At 38.8% G+C, this 17514-nt stretch overlaps 1 protein-coding gene across 1 annotated transcript in view; it reads right to left on the bottom strand.

The window, feature by feature from the left end:
- The window catches only part of SHB (SH2 domain containing adaptor protein B), a 367480-nt gene that overhangs the window by 78765 nt on the left and 271201 nt on the right, over window positions 1-17514 (bottom strand). The window contains exon 5 of the mRNA XM_036741534.1: window positions 1051-1170. Coding sequence (XP_036597429.1) covers window positions 1051-1170 — 120 coding nt within the window. The remainder of the gene's footprint in view (window positions 1-1050; window positions 1171-17514) is intronic.

Here is a 17514-nt window from a genome sequence, read left to right as displayed (position 1 = left end):
TATAAAAAACAAAGCAGACAACTTTAGTTATGTAAAACATTCAACATGGTATCAAAGCAGGGGAAAATGGACAGGCAGGTGGTTCCTTGTATTTTGCATTTGTTGGTTTAGGAAGACTAGATTTTACTCCTAGCCTCTGCCTCTAATTAATTGTCAGTTCATCTGTAAAATGTAAAATGGGGGGGGGGCAGGAAGGGAGTTGTATTAGATCAGGGGTGGGGAAACCTGCAGCTTTGAGGACACGTATGCACTTGACTGAATCCAAGTTTTATAGAACAAATCCTTTTATCAAGGGGATTTGTTCTGTGAAGTTTGGATTCAGTCAAAGGACCACACTTGAGGGCCTAGAGGGCCACATGAGGAGTCCAGGCTGCAGGTTCCTCATCCCTTATTAGATAAGTGCTAAGGTCTTTTCCAGCTATAAGATTCTAGTTTCCTTTGAAATACAAAAACCAATTGAACAAACTCAAAACAATGCCAAGGCCATAGAAAGCAAAAGAGATTAAAAAATAATGAAAAATAAAAAGCAACCTTTTTCTCTAAATTTTGGGCCATTCTCCTTGAAAGGGCCCTAAGACTTTATAAATGCCTCATTCACAAAGAACCAGCAATCAGTAATTTTTGCATCAAAGGCTGAATACAAAACATAGAAGGTGTTTTATGTATGCTGTGAGGAGTTCTTCCCTAAAATATCAAAGCCTGTAATGATCTCCCCAGATTGGGAATATGATTAAAACACAGTATCCCAAATGTAGTGTTATGACCTACCAAAAGGAAAGTAATCATTTTAATATAAAAACTGGGAGAAAGAACAAGTATATTTTCTTCTTTTGGACAAAGAATGGTAAACAATGAAAATTTCTTCACGTCCCAAGAACACAAGATCAAATCTAAGACTTGCTAGTAGGAACAGTACGCTCTCGGAGGAGGGAATGCTAAAATCCCTTGGAATGCGTTATAAAAAGTCTTCTACTTTATAGTGATCACGAGTCGGCTAAGGAAGAGATTAGGAAACTGGGTGCCAGAAAAGTGTGATTAAATCATACTTACTTCAGTGACAGAGAATAGTCGTGCTTGCTTGTCTGGCTATTTCTTACAAGGTAGCTACACTCTTTACATAACCGGAGAAGATTTTCGGCATCTGTTCTGCTGATTGCTCCGTGATACCATCTAAAACACATTTGGAAAAATAAACAATTTATTTTCAAAATTGGATAATCTCACAAAGATGGACATTAAGAGAGTCTCTTTTGCTGTGGGGTGACAGCTGTGACACCATTACTTGGGGCTCATTACACAGAGAATTAATCAGTTGGAATGGGACTACAGCAAACTGTTAACGTGTTGCTGCCAAACAAATTTGGTATTAATTGGATAGCTGGGAATAACACTATCATTCATTTTTGTGGGATCAATAATACAAAAGTTGCTATAGATAATGCAGGAGGGAAAACGACATCAGCTGGAGCAGAGATGGGGAATTATGTTTCTGTGGAAGCAAAGGAGTGTGATGAAAACAGGTTGGATTTGGAGTCAGAGAGCCTGGGTTCAAATCTTAGCCCTGCTGATTACTAGCAGTGGAAAATAAAGCAATTCATATATTTCTGGACCTCAGTTTCCCCATTTGTAAAAGCAGGGGGTTGAATTTGAGGATCTCTAAAGTCTCTTCTATTTCTAATTCCTAGGACAAGCAGAGAAAAAAAACTCAGTGGAAGGTAACATCTATTTTTTTCTTTTAAAGAGAAAAATATAAAATGTGTTGCTTTTAGAATGTTTATTTTTTGTCTCTCAAATTTTATTTTATTTTTTTTAATAAACAAGCATTTATTTTCCCGGGCTCACTCTCCCTGCTTTTTGAAAAATAAAAACAAATGTATTCATAATTAAGAATAAAGGAGATAAAGTGAATTTTTAAAAACAAATACTTAAATGCTAGTATTACACCTAGTTAAGGACAAGAGACAAGGGGAGAGAGCAGGACAGAGACAGACACATCTAAAACAAAGACACAAAGGGAGGGAAAAGAACCATGGACAGATAGATTAGAAGGTCTTAATTTTCCATACCTTCCCCAGGAGAAGGTGAAATCTCATTGTCATTAAGATTGACTCAGCTTTTGTTAACATTAATTCTTTTGAGAAGTATCTATTTGTATCCTTTGAGCATGTCCTTAATGGGGAATGGTTCTTGTTCTTCTATATTTGAATCAATACCTTATATATCTTGGATATATTTTGTTTGTACCCACATTTTTCAATTTTATGTAATCAAGATTGTCCATTTTATCTCTTATGCTTTTTTCCTAGCACTCGTGTATTCAAGAACTGTCCCCCATTCAGAGTTGTAAAGGTATCTTATTCCCTGCTCCTGTATTTTTTTTTTAAATAATGATATGGCCTTTTAATCTAGTTCGTTTATCCATCTGGAGCTTGCTGTGGCACATGGTGTTAGTTGCTGCTCTAAACCTAATTTCTAGCAGACTGCATTCCTGTTTTCCCAGCTGTTTTGTTGAATAGTTAGTCTAAGCTTATCCCAGTAGTAGGGATCTGTGGATTTGTAGAACACTAGGCTATTATATTAATTTGCTTCTGGACCTCCTATACCTAATCTATCCCAATGATCAGCTTTTCTCTTTTTCTCAACATGTATCAAATGGTTTTGACTATCACTGTTTTATAGCATAGTTTGCGATCTGAGACTGCTACACCTCCTTTCCCATTTTTCTCCATTATTTCTCTTTAGATTCTAGACCATTTGTTTCTTGAATTTTGTCTTTTTTCCCTAGTTCTATAAAGTAATGCTTTGGTGGTCTGATTACTATGGCATTAATTCTGTAAGTTAGGTGGTGTCATTTTTATTATATTAGCATGGTCCAACCATAATCAATTAATATCTTTCCAATTATTTCAATGTCTTCATTTTGTAGTGTTTTTTTTAGTTGTATTCATTACTGTGTGTGGGTCTTGGTAAGTGTACTCCCAAATATTTTGAGCTTGCAGTAATTATTTTGAATGGAATTTCTCTTTCTGTTGCTCTCTCCCCCCCACCCCATGAAGCCAGACAGCCTTTGAAGGAAAAAGCAGAATGGAACAGTGGCTAGAACACAGGCCCTGGAATCAGGAAGAGCTGGGCTCAAATCCCACATCATATACTTACTAGCTATCTGCCCTTGAACAAGTTATTTGACCTCTTTGTTCCTCAGTTTCTTCATCTTATACATGAGAGGGTTGGATTTGATGACCTCTAAGGTATAAAATCTCTGATCCTAAGATAAGTAGTCTAAAAAAAATATCACAGAATCTCAGAGTTGAAGGGACCTGAGAAGGCCAAACCATACCTGAACAAGGATCCCCTTTACAACATACCAGAGAAGTGGTCACTTGACTTTTACCTGAAGACTTCCAAGTGAGGGTATTCATTTATCCAATCAACAAACATTTATTAATTTTATGCTAGGGACTTTGCTAGTCAACAGGGATACTAAGAAAAAAAATTTAAACAGTCCCTGCCCTCAAGAAGCTTACATTCTTCTGGGCATATATATGGATAAATCAATACCAAATACATATAGGAAAGAGAAAGAGAGAATTTGAGAAGAGGCTGAGCATCAAAAGAGATGTACTGTCCATGGTGCCAGAGGAATTCTGTTGAAAGATCAAGCTAAAGTAGCATTAGGAGTTGGAGAGAGGACACTTAGGTGGCTGAGGAAACAGAAACGCACTAGAAATAAGAGAATAACAATACAGAATTTTCAGAGCAGAGCATGAAGACTTGGAATAAACACAAAGCTAGATCAATACGACTGGTCAACTGTATGCAGAAACAGAGAAACGGGAAAAAAAATCGGCAAAGTTGTGCAAAATTGGGTTCTCTTTGAACATTTGTACCTTCATAACATACTCGTGATTACAGTCAACTAATGAAGACTCACGAGGCTGGTGTGAAGGTATACTCCAGACAGCTTAAGAGATGAAATGGCATGAGATAGTGAAGAAACTATTGTACGACTGTATTAAAAATTGTTTATTTCTGTCTAGTGATGTGTTTAAAAGGTTCATAAAAAGCATATTTATTTAAGAATCTAGGTTTGTAAATACAGCAGAAACATTAGAGATCAGTTAATGAGTTGAGGCTCTCACATCACGGTACTTTTATACACGGGGCAACCTATACTGTGGTTACAAGGTTTTAGCTGTGGCTTTGCTACTAGCTAGCTGTGTGACCTTGGGCAAAACATGTAGCATTTACATTGCATCGTAAGGTTTGCAAGAGCAGCCAGGTCACAATGGAAGTGCTGGGCCTGAAGTTAGGAAGGTTCATCTTTCTAAGTCCAAATCTGGCCTCAGGTGCCTATTAGCTGTGTGACCCTGGGCAAGTCACTTAACTTTGTTTTCCCCAGTTCCTCAACAGTAAAATGAGCTGGAGAAGGAAATGGCAATCCGCTCTAGTATCTTTGCTAAGAAAACCCCAAATGGGGGACGTGACTGAAAAGCACTGAACAATAAAATAAGGTTTGCAAAGTGCTTTACAAACATTTTATCTTCACAACAATGCTGGGAGGGAGGAGCTATTATTATCTCTTCTCCACAGATGAGAAAACTGTGGCAAATAGAAGCTAAGTAACTTGCCCAGAGCCACATCTGAGGCAGGATTTGAACTCAGGTCTTCATGACTCCATGTCTGGCACTCTACCCACTGTGCTGCCTGGCTAATTTATAAAGTCACAGGCTCATAGATCCAGGGTTGGATTAGATGGCTTCTGAAGTCCTTTCATTTTACAGATGAGGAAACCAAAGCCCAGGAAGGTTAAGCGACTTGCCCGAGGCCACACAGTAAGAATCAGAAATGCACTCTGAACCTATGTCTTCTAGCTACAGCACTCTTTCCCCCATACTATGCAATTCTATGCTTTTAAGAGCACATTATTACTCAACCTGAGAAAGAGACAAATAGAATACATAAAAACTAAATACAGTTGTTATTAGTGAGAAGGCACCTCTGTGTGCATCTGAGGGTATACTTCATTGGATCTGTTCTCTCACCGATGTGGATTGTGATCCTAAAGGTACCCTAAGCTCTCTAGTTTCTCATTCAACAGGCTCATCCATATTTTCCCAGAAATTCTCAAAGAACTTATTTGTACAAAAACATTTATAGGAGCTCTTTTGTGGTTGCAAAATTGAGAGGATGCTCATCAACTGGGGAACGGCTGAACAAGCTACGGCATACGACTGTGATAGAATATTACTGTGCTATAAGAAATGACAGGCAGGATGATTTCAGAAAAACCTGGAAAGGCTTACATGACCTCTGAGCGTGAACTGAGCAGAAAACAGGATCTGTGGTCTTTCTACCTCTCAGACAATTGTGTGCTTGTAAAGATGTAGTTTGCGATGGGATGTAGTTTTCTTGTTCATAAATATCTGTGACGAGGGAAAGTAAGCTCTTGACCTGGTGACTTGATGGATAACTTTTGGGAGGTCACAATAAGGTCTGATTTTTTTCTGAGTACTTGGTATCATCCCCTCTTTAAGGTATGTTGAGAATCCATTCTTCCACACCTTCACATGTAGCTATAGAAAGGAATTCTGCTGTGCATATACCTGGTCAAGTCCAGCGGGTCTTCTCATCTTTGTTTCTGTTACAGCCATTTTTATTTCCTCATGGAGCACAATGGGAAGCTTAATATTAAGAGTTATGCAGTTGGCAGCTTCACTGCCAGTGAGGAAGGAAAGTGCTTGTTAGAGAAATCTTTAAGGAGAATATTCCATTTTCTGTCTGTTCGTTGTTTTCCAGTTTCATCCTTAAATCTGCTTCAGATGATTTGGCTTAATTGGATATCTTGCCAAGTTTTCTGCAAACTTGTTTCTCTTCGCTGCTTTTCAGTTTTACGAGGTGATGTAAGATTTTACAAACAAGTTTATATTCTAGAATGGTGCTGCCCTTGGCTGCCATATCTGCTTGGCGAGGAGCTTAAGTTTGTTGCCATAAGCGTCAGATTTTTCAAAATCTTTCTCCAAATTGTTATTACTAATACTCAAATATAAGTAATTACTAATGACAGTGGATATCACAGATCTAGAGCTAGAGGTCATCTAGTCTAAGCCAGCTATTTTATAGATGAGGATCCAAGGCCCAGGGAGGCAAAGCAAATTGTTTAAGGTCAAAAAAGTTCATAAGCATTAAAGGCAGGATTTGAACTCAAGACCTCTGAAACTTTTGAAATCCCTTGGACAGCAAGGAGATCAAATCAGTCAATACTTAAAGAAATTAATTCAGACTACTCATTGGAAGGCCAAATCCTGAAGTGGAAGCTGAAATACTTCAGCCACATAATGAGAAAACAGCATTCATTGGAAAAGATTCTGTTGCTGAGAAAGATAGAAGGCAAAAGGAGAAGAGGATGAGCCACGAAAGCAATGAACATGAACTCTGACAGACTTTGGGGGATAGTGCAGGAAAGAAGGGCCTGGTAAGCTACGGTCCATGGGGTCACGAAGAGTCGGACAGGACTTAATGAATGAACAACAGCCTCTTGACTCCACAGGCAATGTTCTTTGTGCTGTACCATAAAGCTTTACATTTTAAAAATGATTATTTCAATACTCACATTCCTAATTATAGGTGGAATTGAGGAAGAACCAACTAACTTCTAGGGAGCTTGCTTTATAGATTAAAGTCTATTAAATACGTGGCATAGCAGAAAGCTCACTAGGATTAAAATGAGAAGAACTATGTTCAAATCTCAGCTCTGCCACTTATAACCTATGCAACTTGAATCCTTTGGCTTCAGAAAAAAAGGCCATTTGGTTGTACGGTGGGCATTAATTCCTTTCTAGTTATCTATGCCTGCGAAATAATCTATCCTTTGAACCTATGTTATCCTAATATATAAAACCAATACCAATTACAAGCAGATCTAGGAGGAGCTTCTGGGGAGCATGCTTGTAGACAAGATTCTATTAAATATGTAGCACAGTGGCAAAAAAGCCCACTGGAGTTAATGCTTTATAGATTAAATTCTATTAAATACATGACATAGCAGAAAGCTCACTAGGATTAAAATGAGAAAAACTGGGTTCAAATCCTAGCTCAGCCCTTATAACCTCTGTGACTTGAGTCTCTTGGCTTCAATTTCCTCACTTTTAAAAGGGAAAGGGTTAGATGACATGGTTTCTAAGGCCCTTCCTACTTCCAAACCCCATGATCCTAAGTGATGGCAAATGCCACTTGGAGATAAAGGAAGAGAATAAGGAAAGAGACTTAAGTCTCTGGACAGCGGCAACCAATAATTGGTTAGGGAAGAATTTCCAGGTCTGGACTTTGCAAATTAAAGATGAATAGCCAGCCTCCATGAGTGTACATATAGCCACAGAAAGTAAAAGGAGCGGCTTGAATTCAGTTATTAAAGAGGGCCATTTCGGTTCTTCTACTGCCAGAGGAAATAAGCGGTAGGGAATATACCTTTAGAGGGTAGCAATAATGAAGAGTTTGGATGAGACATTCTCAAGGTCTAAACTGATAAAATTCACCAACCCTAAAATATAGATCACAGGAACCACCGTTTACTGCACCTTTCAAAGCCTTCCCTCCTCCTCTTTGTCTACAGATGTCCTACCAATCCTACCATCCCAACAGGCTGAAGTTATTTAATTCATTCAATGAATATGTTAGGGATGGGACCCAGGAGAAGCCACTTCTGCTATCAGAGGCCTTCTCCAAATACATTCCATTAGAGAGATAATACTAGCATCCAGAGGGTGAGCCAGTATTGAGAAGAAGAGAATGAAGAGAAGAGACAGAGAAGAAGAAGAATGAACTTTGAGTGCTGAACTGAAAGGAGACCTCTGAGAGCAGAGAGGAGTCCTCTGAGAGTGAAGAGAAGACCTTTGATGGCAGAGACTTGCTGAAGCAACTTCCAAGCTGTAAAAACAAATAGAGCTGGAGGGCAGAAACCTGTCCATGGAAAGCAGGCTTATGAAAAATAAGGGTATGGGGAAGGGATATCCCAAAAATGCCTCACAAAAGAGATGATGTTTGACCTAAGCTTTGAAGGAAACTAGGTATTCTAAGAGGTAGAGATGAGGAGGTGGGGCATTCCTCGAGCTGGGGCTGTGAAGTTCAGGGAAGAGGTAGCCTGAAGAAAGGTGGGGAGACAGAAGATGGAACGTCACATGTGGGAAGCAGGATTGCGGCCAGTTTGGTTGGACCAAGGGATGCAAGGAGAGTAATGCATAATTCTAAAAAGGCCAAGAAGGGATCTATGTACCGCACAGTTTGTCTGAGCCTAGAGATAGTGGAGAGGCACAAATATACACTAAGCAGAAGAATGATACAGCCAGACCTGAGATTTAGGAAGATCACATTACATATTTGTGGTACCTACCTCACAAAGTTGTTGGGAATCTTAAGTGAGAAAATAGATACAAAACCCTTTGCAAACATGAAAGTGTTATATAAATGTGAGTTGTTGTTACTATGATAAGGAGAGAAAGGGAGAGGGAGGGAGGGAGTGGGAGAAAGGGAGAGGGAGAGGGAGGGAGGGAGGGGGGGAGAGAGGGGGGGAGAGAGAGAGAGAGAGAGAGAGAGAGAGAGAGAGAGAGAGAGAGAGAGAGAGAGAGAGAGAGAAAGAGAGAGAGAAATGTGTGCTCTCCTACAGTGCTGGGCACACAAGAAATGCTCAAGAAGGATCTGTTGATTACTGGCCTTTTTTGGGCTGTATCTGATTCATATTGCACTATTACTCCAGCAACATTTTAATTGAATGTGGGGACACAGAGTTGGGCTTTTGTTTTTTTTTGCTTTACAATAGAGGGATTGTCTTTGTGTAGGAAATTCAAGTCACAGTTTTCTGCTATCACCTGCTTATAATTTTCTAAAGTACTTTTATTTCCACACACCAGACAAAACTGGATTTATTTTAAAAGTTAAAAAACAAACAAAAACACCCCTGTGCATCTGATAGTTATTAATTTAATAATGTTTGGAGAAGACGAAAATGATGGCGAAAAGGTAACTGTGTAACAGTCATTTCAGACATAAGACGTTTGCTGAAGTAAGGTGGTTGATAAGCTTGTCCTTTATGTTATTGATCTAGCATTGGAAAGAACTTTAAGAGATCAACCATGCCTTTTATTCAATCATTTTTCAGTCTTGTCTGACTTTTTGTGACCCCATTTGGTATTTTCTTGTCAAAGATATTGGAGTAATTAGTTTGGCATCTCCTTCTCCAGCTCATTTTACAGATGAGGAAACTGAGGCAAACAGGGTTAAGTGACTTGCCCAGAGTCACACAGCTATTAGGTGTCTGAGGCCAGATTTGAACTCAGGATTTCCTAATTCCAGTAGCTATTAGTAAAGTTAGATTTAAAAAAGTCATTTGCATGTCAGTAAGATATTAGAATGTTAAGATTATAAGTAACTAACTCCAATCAATCAACCAATCAACAAGCCTTTATTAAGTGCTTTCTATATGCTAGATACAGTTAAGTGCTGGGGGTACAAAGAATGGTTTTTTTTTTTTATTAAATAGCTTCAGTGAGCTATCTCAGTTTAACAGTGGCTCACACATCTGCAAGCATACATTTACATGTTCAGGGCAGCTAGCTGGAGCAGTGGATGGAGCACTGGGCCCAAAGTCAGGAAGACTCATCTTTTTGAGTTCAAATCTGGCCTGAGATGTGTACTAGGCGTGTGATCCTGGGCAAGTCACTTCACCCTGTTTGCCTCAGTTTTCTCATCTATAAAATGAACTGGAGAAAACAAAACCCTAAATGGGGTGATGAAGCGTCGGCCATAACTGAAAATGACTGAATGACAGATGACACGTTCACCAGAACATTATAGGATCATAGAAGGTTAGAGCCAGAAGATATCTTAGAGGCTATCTAGTTCAACTTTTTGATTTACCCATGAGACACCTTAAGTGATTGTCCAAGGAAGAAATGATGTCAGAGCTAGAACCCAGGTTTACTGGGTGCCATTCCAGGGTCCTATTTTTTTTTTTTAAATGAGTTGATTCCTTTTGTTTTTACATCAGGGATTCCAGGAAATACGCCCCTCCTCCCCACACACAATGAGCCCTCTTGTAAAACAAAGAAAAACAGTTAAGCAATTGATTGATATTTATTAAGTCCCCTCTATGCATCAGGCACTGTAAAACTAATCCAGTGTCGGTGCTCAGTGATGAACCTACCACTCTGTCCCTATGGTCCTCCATCTCTCTCACTACTGGTCCTTCTACTACCCCATGCTGCAGTGGTTTCTCCACGGTACTCTAGGAATTTCCTAGGTTCAACTTTAGTGGTGGGGGAAGGAGTAAGCCTGTTTAGGACTGAAGTGGAGTATAAGATTAGGGCACTCAGAAGGGATTAGAATTCACTATTTTTGCTAACTCCTTTTTTTCCTGTAATAGACTAGCTAGTATTTCAGCCTAATACAATTCAATTCACTTCCATTTAATTCAACAAATGTTAATGAAGCACGTATTACATGCAAGTGACTATACAAGGGAGGAGCACATAGGATTATAAACTAGTTACTCATAATCTATTTATACTATTTCATCTGTATAAATGGAAATATATTTTAAAAAATTCTCTTCTAGATGGTATGGAAGGAGATCCAGAAACAGAGCCATCAAATGGATTAGTCACAATCTTTCGAGGCCCAAAGAATAGAGGAGACATCAGAGTGCAGTAGTCTAGAAATTAGGAGAGTCGGTTTTAGCCCTGGCTCTGCCTGTATCACTTCAGCCTCTGGGGCTCCGTTTTTCATCTGTAAACTAAGGGAGTTGGAAGATAAGCTGAACTCTAACCCTGTTCAAATTTGCTAGTCTGAATCTGTGAATGAAAACATTTAAAAGGGAGAGAATGTAGAAATTAAGTATGTTTTTTTAAAAAAGGAGATAGTAACTATTGTAATACACTGTTACTTCACTAACACTGACATCTCTATCTTAAGAATGGCATTTTAATTTGGCTTCATTAACATTATCTGCAGTGGAGTTTGAGTTCTATAATCTCGAATCTCTAAAATCTAAGAGTTGCTAATGGAAACAGTCTCCCACATCAGAAATTACTTCCCTGAAAGTGGGTGAGATGCTTAAAGGATAGCATTAAATGTCTGATGGGGAGATTATTTTCACTGGCCTGAAAAAGTAATGATCGAAGGTTAGCAGTAACGCTCTCAAAGAACTAATGCCCTAATTAGACGCTTTATTTACAACTAGAGAGTAACTTGGGTCCTGGGTAAAACAGAGCCTGGCAGATTGTATATTTACATAGGAACAGATTCATTCAAAACAATACTAAAGATACTACTTAAAAAGTAAAATGGACTGTGATATCTCTGGATCTGGCTTTGTTTGTTGATTAAAAAGTGCACAGTTTCTATGCTTGGTGCGTAGAAAACAAGAAAAACCTGCTACCCAGTCTGTGTGGTTGTGATAAATGATTAACACAACACCTGCTGAGAAATCATCTCTGCTGTCTTAATGTATAGCTAAATCTAAGCTGTTAAACTGACATCGGGGAAGCATATTTCTGTTACTGTATATTCTAAAAACAAAATTTAAGGGGGAGGGGTACATTATAAAGTCTGGAAAAACCAGCAATCTGTTCATCCTATATGCATTTAGAGGGCCATGTCCTGTTTGATGCTATTATGAATGACCAAAAAACTAAGTTCAAATGATAAAAATGTCAAATGACCTAGGCAAATAAGCTGGCCGACTACTTCATCCACAAAATGTTGGTCTATGCCAATCACTCCTTCAACGAACAAGCATTTATTGAATGTCTACTACGTGCATGGCCCAGTGATAAGTACCATGGAGGATTCTTTTATGGACTCATGATATATCCACAGTGTGGCAGGGATATCTAATGCAATCTAAGACTGAAGTAATAGAATATTTTGTTTCTACTTTCTTTTTTAGTGCCTTTCTTTTGATAATGGAAGGAGAATTTCCATTAAAAAGAAAAGAGAATGAAGGAGAATGGCACATATTACATATATAACCCTGTGTTTGAGGTTCCACTGCTGTCCTCTGACATCACCCTCCAAGAAGTAATTGATACTTTAAATTGTACATGGTTAACTCTGAGACACAGTAATTGAGACCGATTCTTAATCATGTTAACACCAAAATACCATTCAGAAAAGATGCCTTAGAATGATGAAGACTGGAATAGATCCAAGAATGACATTAACTTGCATTTAAATTCTATTTAGGATTTTTCTCCTCCTTACTCTTTTCCAGCTGACTCCTGTCACTCTGGCAAACCAAATCCTTAGACTCCTCTCTTTCTTATATTTGTGCCACAGCCTCCTGAACCCCATCTTTCCCCATCTATCTGAATCTTCACTATGGTACAGCCTGAGTCCTACCTTCTCTGTGAAGCCCTCACTTGGACCCTTTCATGTGTAGTGTTCTCTGAATGCTCTGAACTTCCTGACTTCATTTGGCTCCTGATCTTTACTATTTTGTGTAGTAGGTTAGCTACCTTTTTATAGTGTCTGTGACTTTTCTTCCTGATTAGATTGTGAACTCCCTGAAGACAGGACTCAAATCTAATTCATCTTTGAATGCTCTCAAATACCTACCTTAAGGCCCTGTACGTGATAAATAATCAATTGATATTTATTAACTGACACAGGATACCATTTTGTGGACAAGATAACTGGCATCAAGCAAGGAGATAAATCTTTGCTGGAAGTATTTGCCCATGTAACAGAAGATGTCCTCTATAAAGTCTAAACAAAAGAAGGATTTCATATTGACAATGAGGTTCTCCAACTACTCTTATTCATAGATGGCACTGTACTCAATGCAGGAAACTCCAAACCACCACCAAAGCTCCTCAGTGAAACCCACACCAATGCCCCTTTCTGGGCATTATGTTACATGGAAAGAGGACTGGATTTGGATTCAGAAGACCTGAGTCTGGTGCATATTACTAATGTGACCCTGGACAAGTCACTTCTTTCTAGGCTTTTGGGTTTCTCATCGGTAAAATGGAGCTAGACTAAGATTATTAGCCCTTTTTGGTATCATGAATTCCCCTTTGGCAGTCTGGTGAAGTCTATGGACACCTCAGAATGATGTTTTTAAATGAAAAAAAAATAGAATTACAAAAGAAACCAATTACACTAAAATACAGCTATTAATTTTTTGAAAAAACGAGTCCATAGATGCCAGGCTAAGATCTCCTAGGTTAGATGATCTCTGAGTTCCCTCCAAACTCTTAAATCCTATGAACCTGTGGTCTATATTGGAGAAATAAAGTAGAAGAAAATGCACAACGTACAAATTATGGCAAGGAGCTGGAGAATCAGCTCATCAAACCAGTCTATCAACAGTCTATCTTGAACAAGCTCTATAGATGGATAAGGACCTGGGCCCCAAAAAGAAGACACTTATGGAGCCAGTTCCATGTGGGAAATTAGTTTGACACCTTCTTTTCAAGTTATACAGAATTGTGTAGTGATGTCAAATGGGTCACATATTGACTTAGAAAATCATCAATTAATGTTGTCTATGTTGTATTGTAGGGCAGGTAGGCAGTAAAGTAGAGTGCCTGGCCTGAAGTCAGGACTTCTTGAGTTCGAATCTGGCCTCAGACACTTACTAGCTGTGTGACCCTGACCAAGTCACTCACCCCATCTGCCTCAGTTTCCTCATCTGCAAAATGAGCTGGAGAAGGAAATGGAAAACTACGCCAGTATTTTTGCCAAGAAAACCCCAAATGGGGTCATGAAGAGTTGGACACAACTAAACTAAGTGGACAATAGTATATTGTATTGTATTTTTATTTATTTTTCCCAATTTCCCAGTTATATATACATTTTAATCTGGTTCAGGAGTTTGACACCTCTGGTATAGAGCACTGAAGGGTTAAGTGACTTGCCTGGGGTCACAATGCCAGCGTGTGTCAGCTCCTTACACCAATGAAAGCACAAGTCCAGATCCCTAACCCAGCTTCTGAAGGTTGCCTTTCTTGGTCTCTCAACTCCCTCTGCTAGTGCCTTCCCTTAGAGATTACCTCCATTTACACTGTATACATCTTGTAAGATATTTGTGCATTGTCTCTCTTATCAGAATGTGAACACATATGGGCAGCAACCAGGTTTTTGGCCTTTCTTTGAATTTCCAGCCTTTAGCACATTGCCTGGCATACAGTAAAATAAATGCTTGTTGATTGACAATCCCTATAAAATCCCTATACTCACATATACACTTAAAAGCAATTAAAAGAAATGGCTGTATTAAAGAATGCTGACCTACTTGAGAGAACCTGTTATTTTATTTAATGAATGAAGTTTTGCAACATAAGAAAACCATGCATCATAACAAGTTAAAAGGAACCCAGAGAAGTAGGAAAATTGCTAACAGTGAGTTGGCTTTCAAGGCCAAAGAGGAGGCAAACATAAATGGATCACTTTGACTTGCCTTTCCTGCCTCCCTCCACTTCTGGGCAGTCCCTTCTTTTGTGGCAAAGGGTAGAAACAATCTCATGGACCCTACACCCCTGGCCTCCCATATTCATTGGTTTCATGATATGGAGCTGCACTTGCAGTTATTAGCAGCAGTCCTGAGAAGGTGAAGAACAATGCCAGAGCTGTAAGATAAAAGTGTAAACTTTATGGGAAAGAAGATCCTGGGATCCTGCCTCAGGAATACAGGTAGGTGGTCGGGACTGGGGAAGAAAGCACAATTAGTAGGCTTTTCAGGGAGACCCTTATCTTAGGGAGACAACCAAAATTACTGGGGAAATGCATGCAGGAAGGGTCCGCCTCCCCAGGCAACTCTTAGCACTAGTTAGTAGGAGTATCAGGCACAGGCCCTTTCAACAAGGGTGTTGGCCAGTGGAGAAGCTGTTGTTCCTGTTGCTGCTGCTGGATGCTATCTATCAGTTGTGTCTCTGCTACTAAGAGTACAATAATAGACCACACTCAGTTTTTATACATGCCAGATCGGGGGGTGGGGGGTGGGTAAAGTGTGGCTTATACATTTGGATGAATTATATTAGTTAGTTGATAAGGGGCTTGAATCTCCAGATGGTCATGATAATAATGATAACTCACATTGACTTGGCAGGTTATGTTTAATATACACTTTTCTCAAAATAACCCTATGAGGTAGGTACACCAAGTATTAATACCTCCATTTTACAAGAGAAAAAAAAGTGTTAGTGAAGAGAACTAACAAATAGAAGATAAGTGCCAATGAATGTGAGCTGGGGGGTGCAGAACACAGATTTGACTGAATAAGTGGAACTCTGCCACAGAACTAAATTAGACATATTTAACATTTGTCTGCTCAAGAGAGTTCTTGTTATTTACAAATCTGTTTTTGTGACATTATTCATTAATTTTGCAGTAGGGGTCATAATTTTTTGTTCAAGTTTTTAGAAATAAGAAATTTTTATTCCTAAACAAACATTTGTCAGAATCCTGATGGTAGCATCTCTGTTCAGAAATACTTCTCTGAATAATTGCTCGCATTTCTAGATTGCCTTAAATTTTGCTAAATATTTTACATATCTTTTCATCAAATCTGTGAAGTAAATATTATTATCATCTCTATTTTACAGATGAAGAAACTGAGGGCAAGTTACTTGACTAGGATTACACAGTAAATGTCTGAGGTAGGCAAATCTTCCCACTTCCAAGGTTACAATGCCGTCTCCTATGATATGGAAGTCAGTTACTAAAACCTGACCCCACCCCTTATTTGGTGAATGAAGTAGATATGACATTAACAAGGTACCTAGAATGAAAAAATAATGTTAGGACAAATTATAAAACTTTCCAATGGATCTGTCTTGAACCTCAAAGACTCTACTAAGTGGCAGTGAATTACTGGGGAATAGTTCAAATATCTGAAAGCCCGTCTCATGGAAGAAGACTTATACTCACTCTTGCTTAGTATTAGGGATGGGACTAGGACCTGATGGGTGGAAGTTGTAGGGAAACTGACTTCAGTTGAATATTACTTCTGCCTCTCTGATTGGAGGGCAGAGTATAAAACTGCTCCTCAAATCTCCCTTTGAAGAGGTCCCAGAAGCCTAGCCAATGCTTCATTTCTTAACTAGCTGCATGGTTTTAATTCTACCATCATCAGCCTCTCCATCTCCAAAATGATTATCACCGGGAGACTCATCATGATAGATACTGCTTCAGCTTTGGTCCTCAAACCACATCAGTATCCTCAGTTGTTTCTGCCCCTCTGATTAGAAGGCTGGAGGGTAAACAACTCCTCCCAAAGCCTCCCTTTGGAGACGGCCCAGAAGCCCACCAATTCTTTATTTCCTACTAGTTGAATGCTTCCTTTCAACTCTGCCATCGTCATGCTCTATATCTAATACCTTCCCCTCTCACCCATTCTGCTTCCTTTTGTGTCTTCCCCCATTAAACTATAAACTCCCTGAAGTTAGGGACTGTCTTTCTTTTTCTATTTGTATCCCAAGTGCTTAGCAAATAGTAGGTACTTAATAAATATTTATTGTACTGTATTGTTATAATAGGAGGAAGAACTTTCTAACATTTAGAAGGTCTAAAAAGGGAATTGCCCGTTGTGTGTGAAGAAGTTTAAGTGGAAGCTATTTTACAGAAATGTTATGGAAAATATTTATATATCGGGCAAATTTGGACTAGATGGTGTCTCTGCCAATTCTATAATTCTATGATACTACAGTGTCCTTGGGATGATAGCAGCTCAAGAACCAGTTTGTAAGATCAATATGCTGTTTTGGACACAGCCATTGTGGGAATTTTTTTCTGCTTAATTCGGTATATTTGTTACAAGGGTATGACTTTTCTTCCTTCCTTCCTCCTTTCTTTCTTTTCTTTCTCCTCTCTTGTTTCTTTTTCTATTTGGGAGGAGAAATTGAGGCTAGAGATGGGGTTGTCAGAAAAAAGAAAGAAAAGAGCTCCATTGAAGCATTTTTAAAAATACACAGAAGAGAAGGAAAGCCAAAAGGAAACCCAGACAAGCAGGATATCCTTGAAAGTTTGTTAAATTGATTACATGCTTAAAAGGGAGCTGTATGTAATAAAGATTTGTGGTTTCATGTTCAATCCTCTTTCTCTACTCCACTTTGCATATGGAAATACTTTTTTTTTTTGGGTGTTCACATTTAGAATAAATATAAATAAAATTTTAGAAACAGAATGCAAAAAAAATCAATTTGTTGAGAAAACCTGACCCTCTGATTCTCTTTTCTCTGGTTACTTCCCTTCATATGCCCATAGCAACAAAAGGAAGGTCATTCTTGCTGCATCAGCCATTTGCATCTTCCGGCAACTTTGTTAGGATGTGAATAGCAAAGAACAAACTGGGTAATGTTCTTAGAAGAATCCAATTAATGTGAGTCTTCTGGGACCACGTTCTTTATTACTATTCTATACACTCTAATTCTGTTCTAGAGAATTTCTGTAGGGAATATTGCTGCGGCTGTATACAAGGAAAGCTGCCATCTCCAGGTCTCAGTGTGGGACCTAACGTGTATG

Source organism: Trichosurus vulpecula, chromosome 1, assembly GCF_011100635.1.
Source record: "Trichosurus vulpecula isolate mTriVul1 chromosome 1, mTriVul1.pri, whole genome shotgun sequence".
Classification (NCBI taxonomy): domain Eukaryota; kingdom Metazoa; phylum Chordata; class Mammalia; order Diprotodontia; family Phalangeridae; genus Trichosurus; species Trichosurus vulpecula.
The sequence above is the reverse complement of the archived record's forward strand: the minus strand, read 5'-3'. Positions and strand labels throughout refer to the sequence as shown.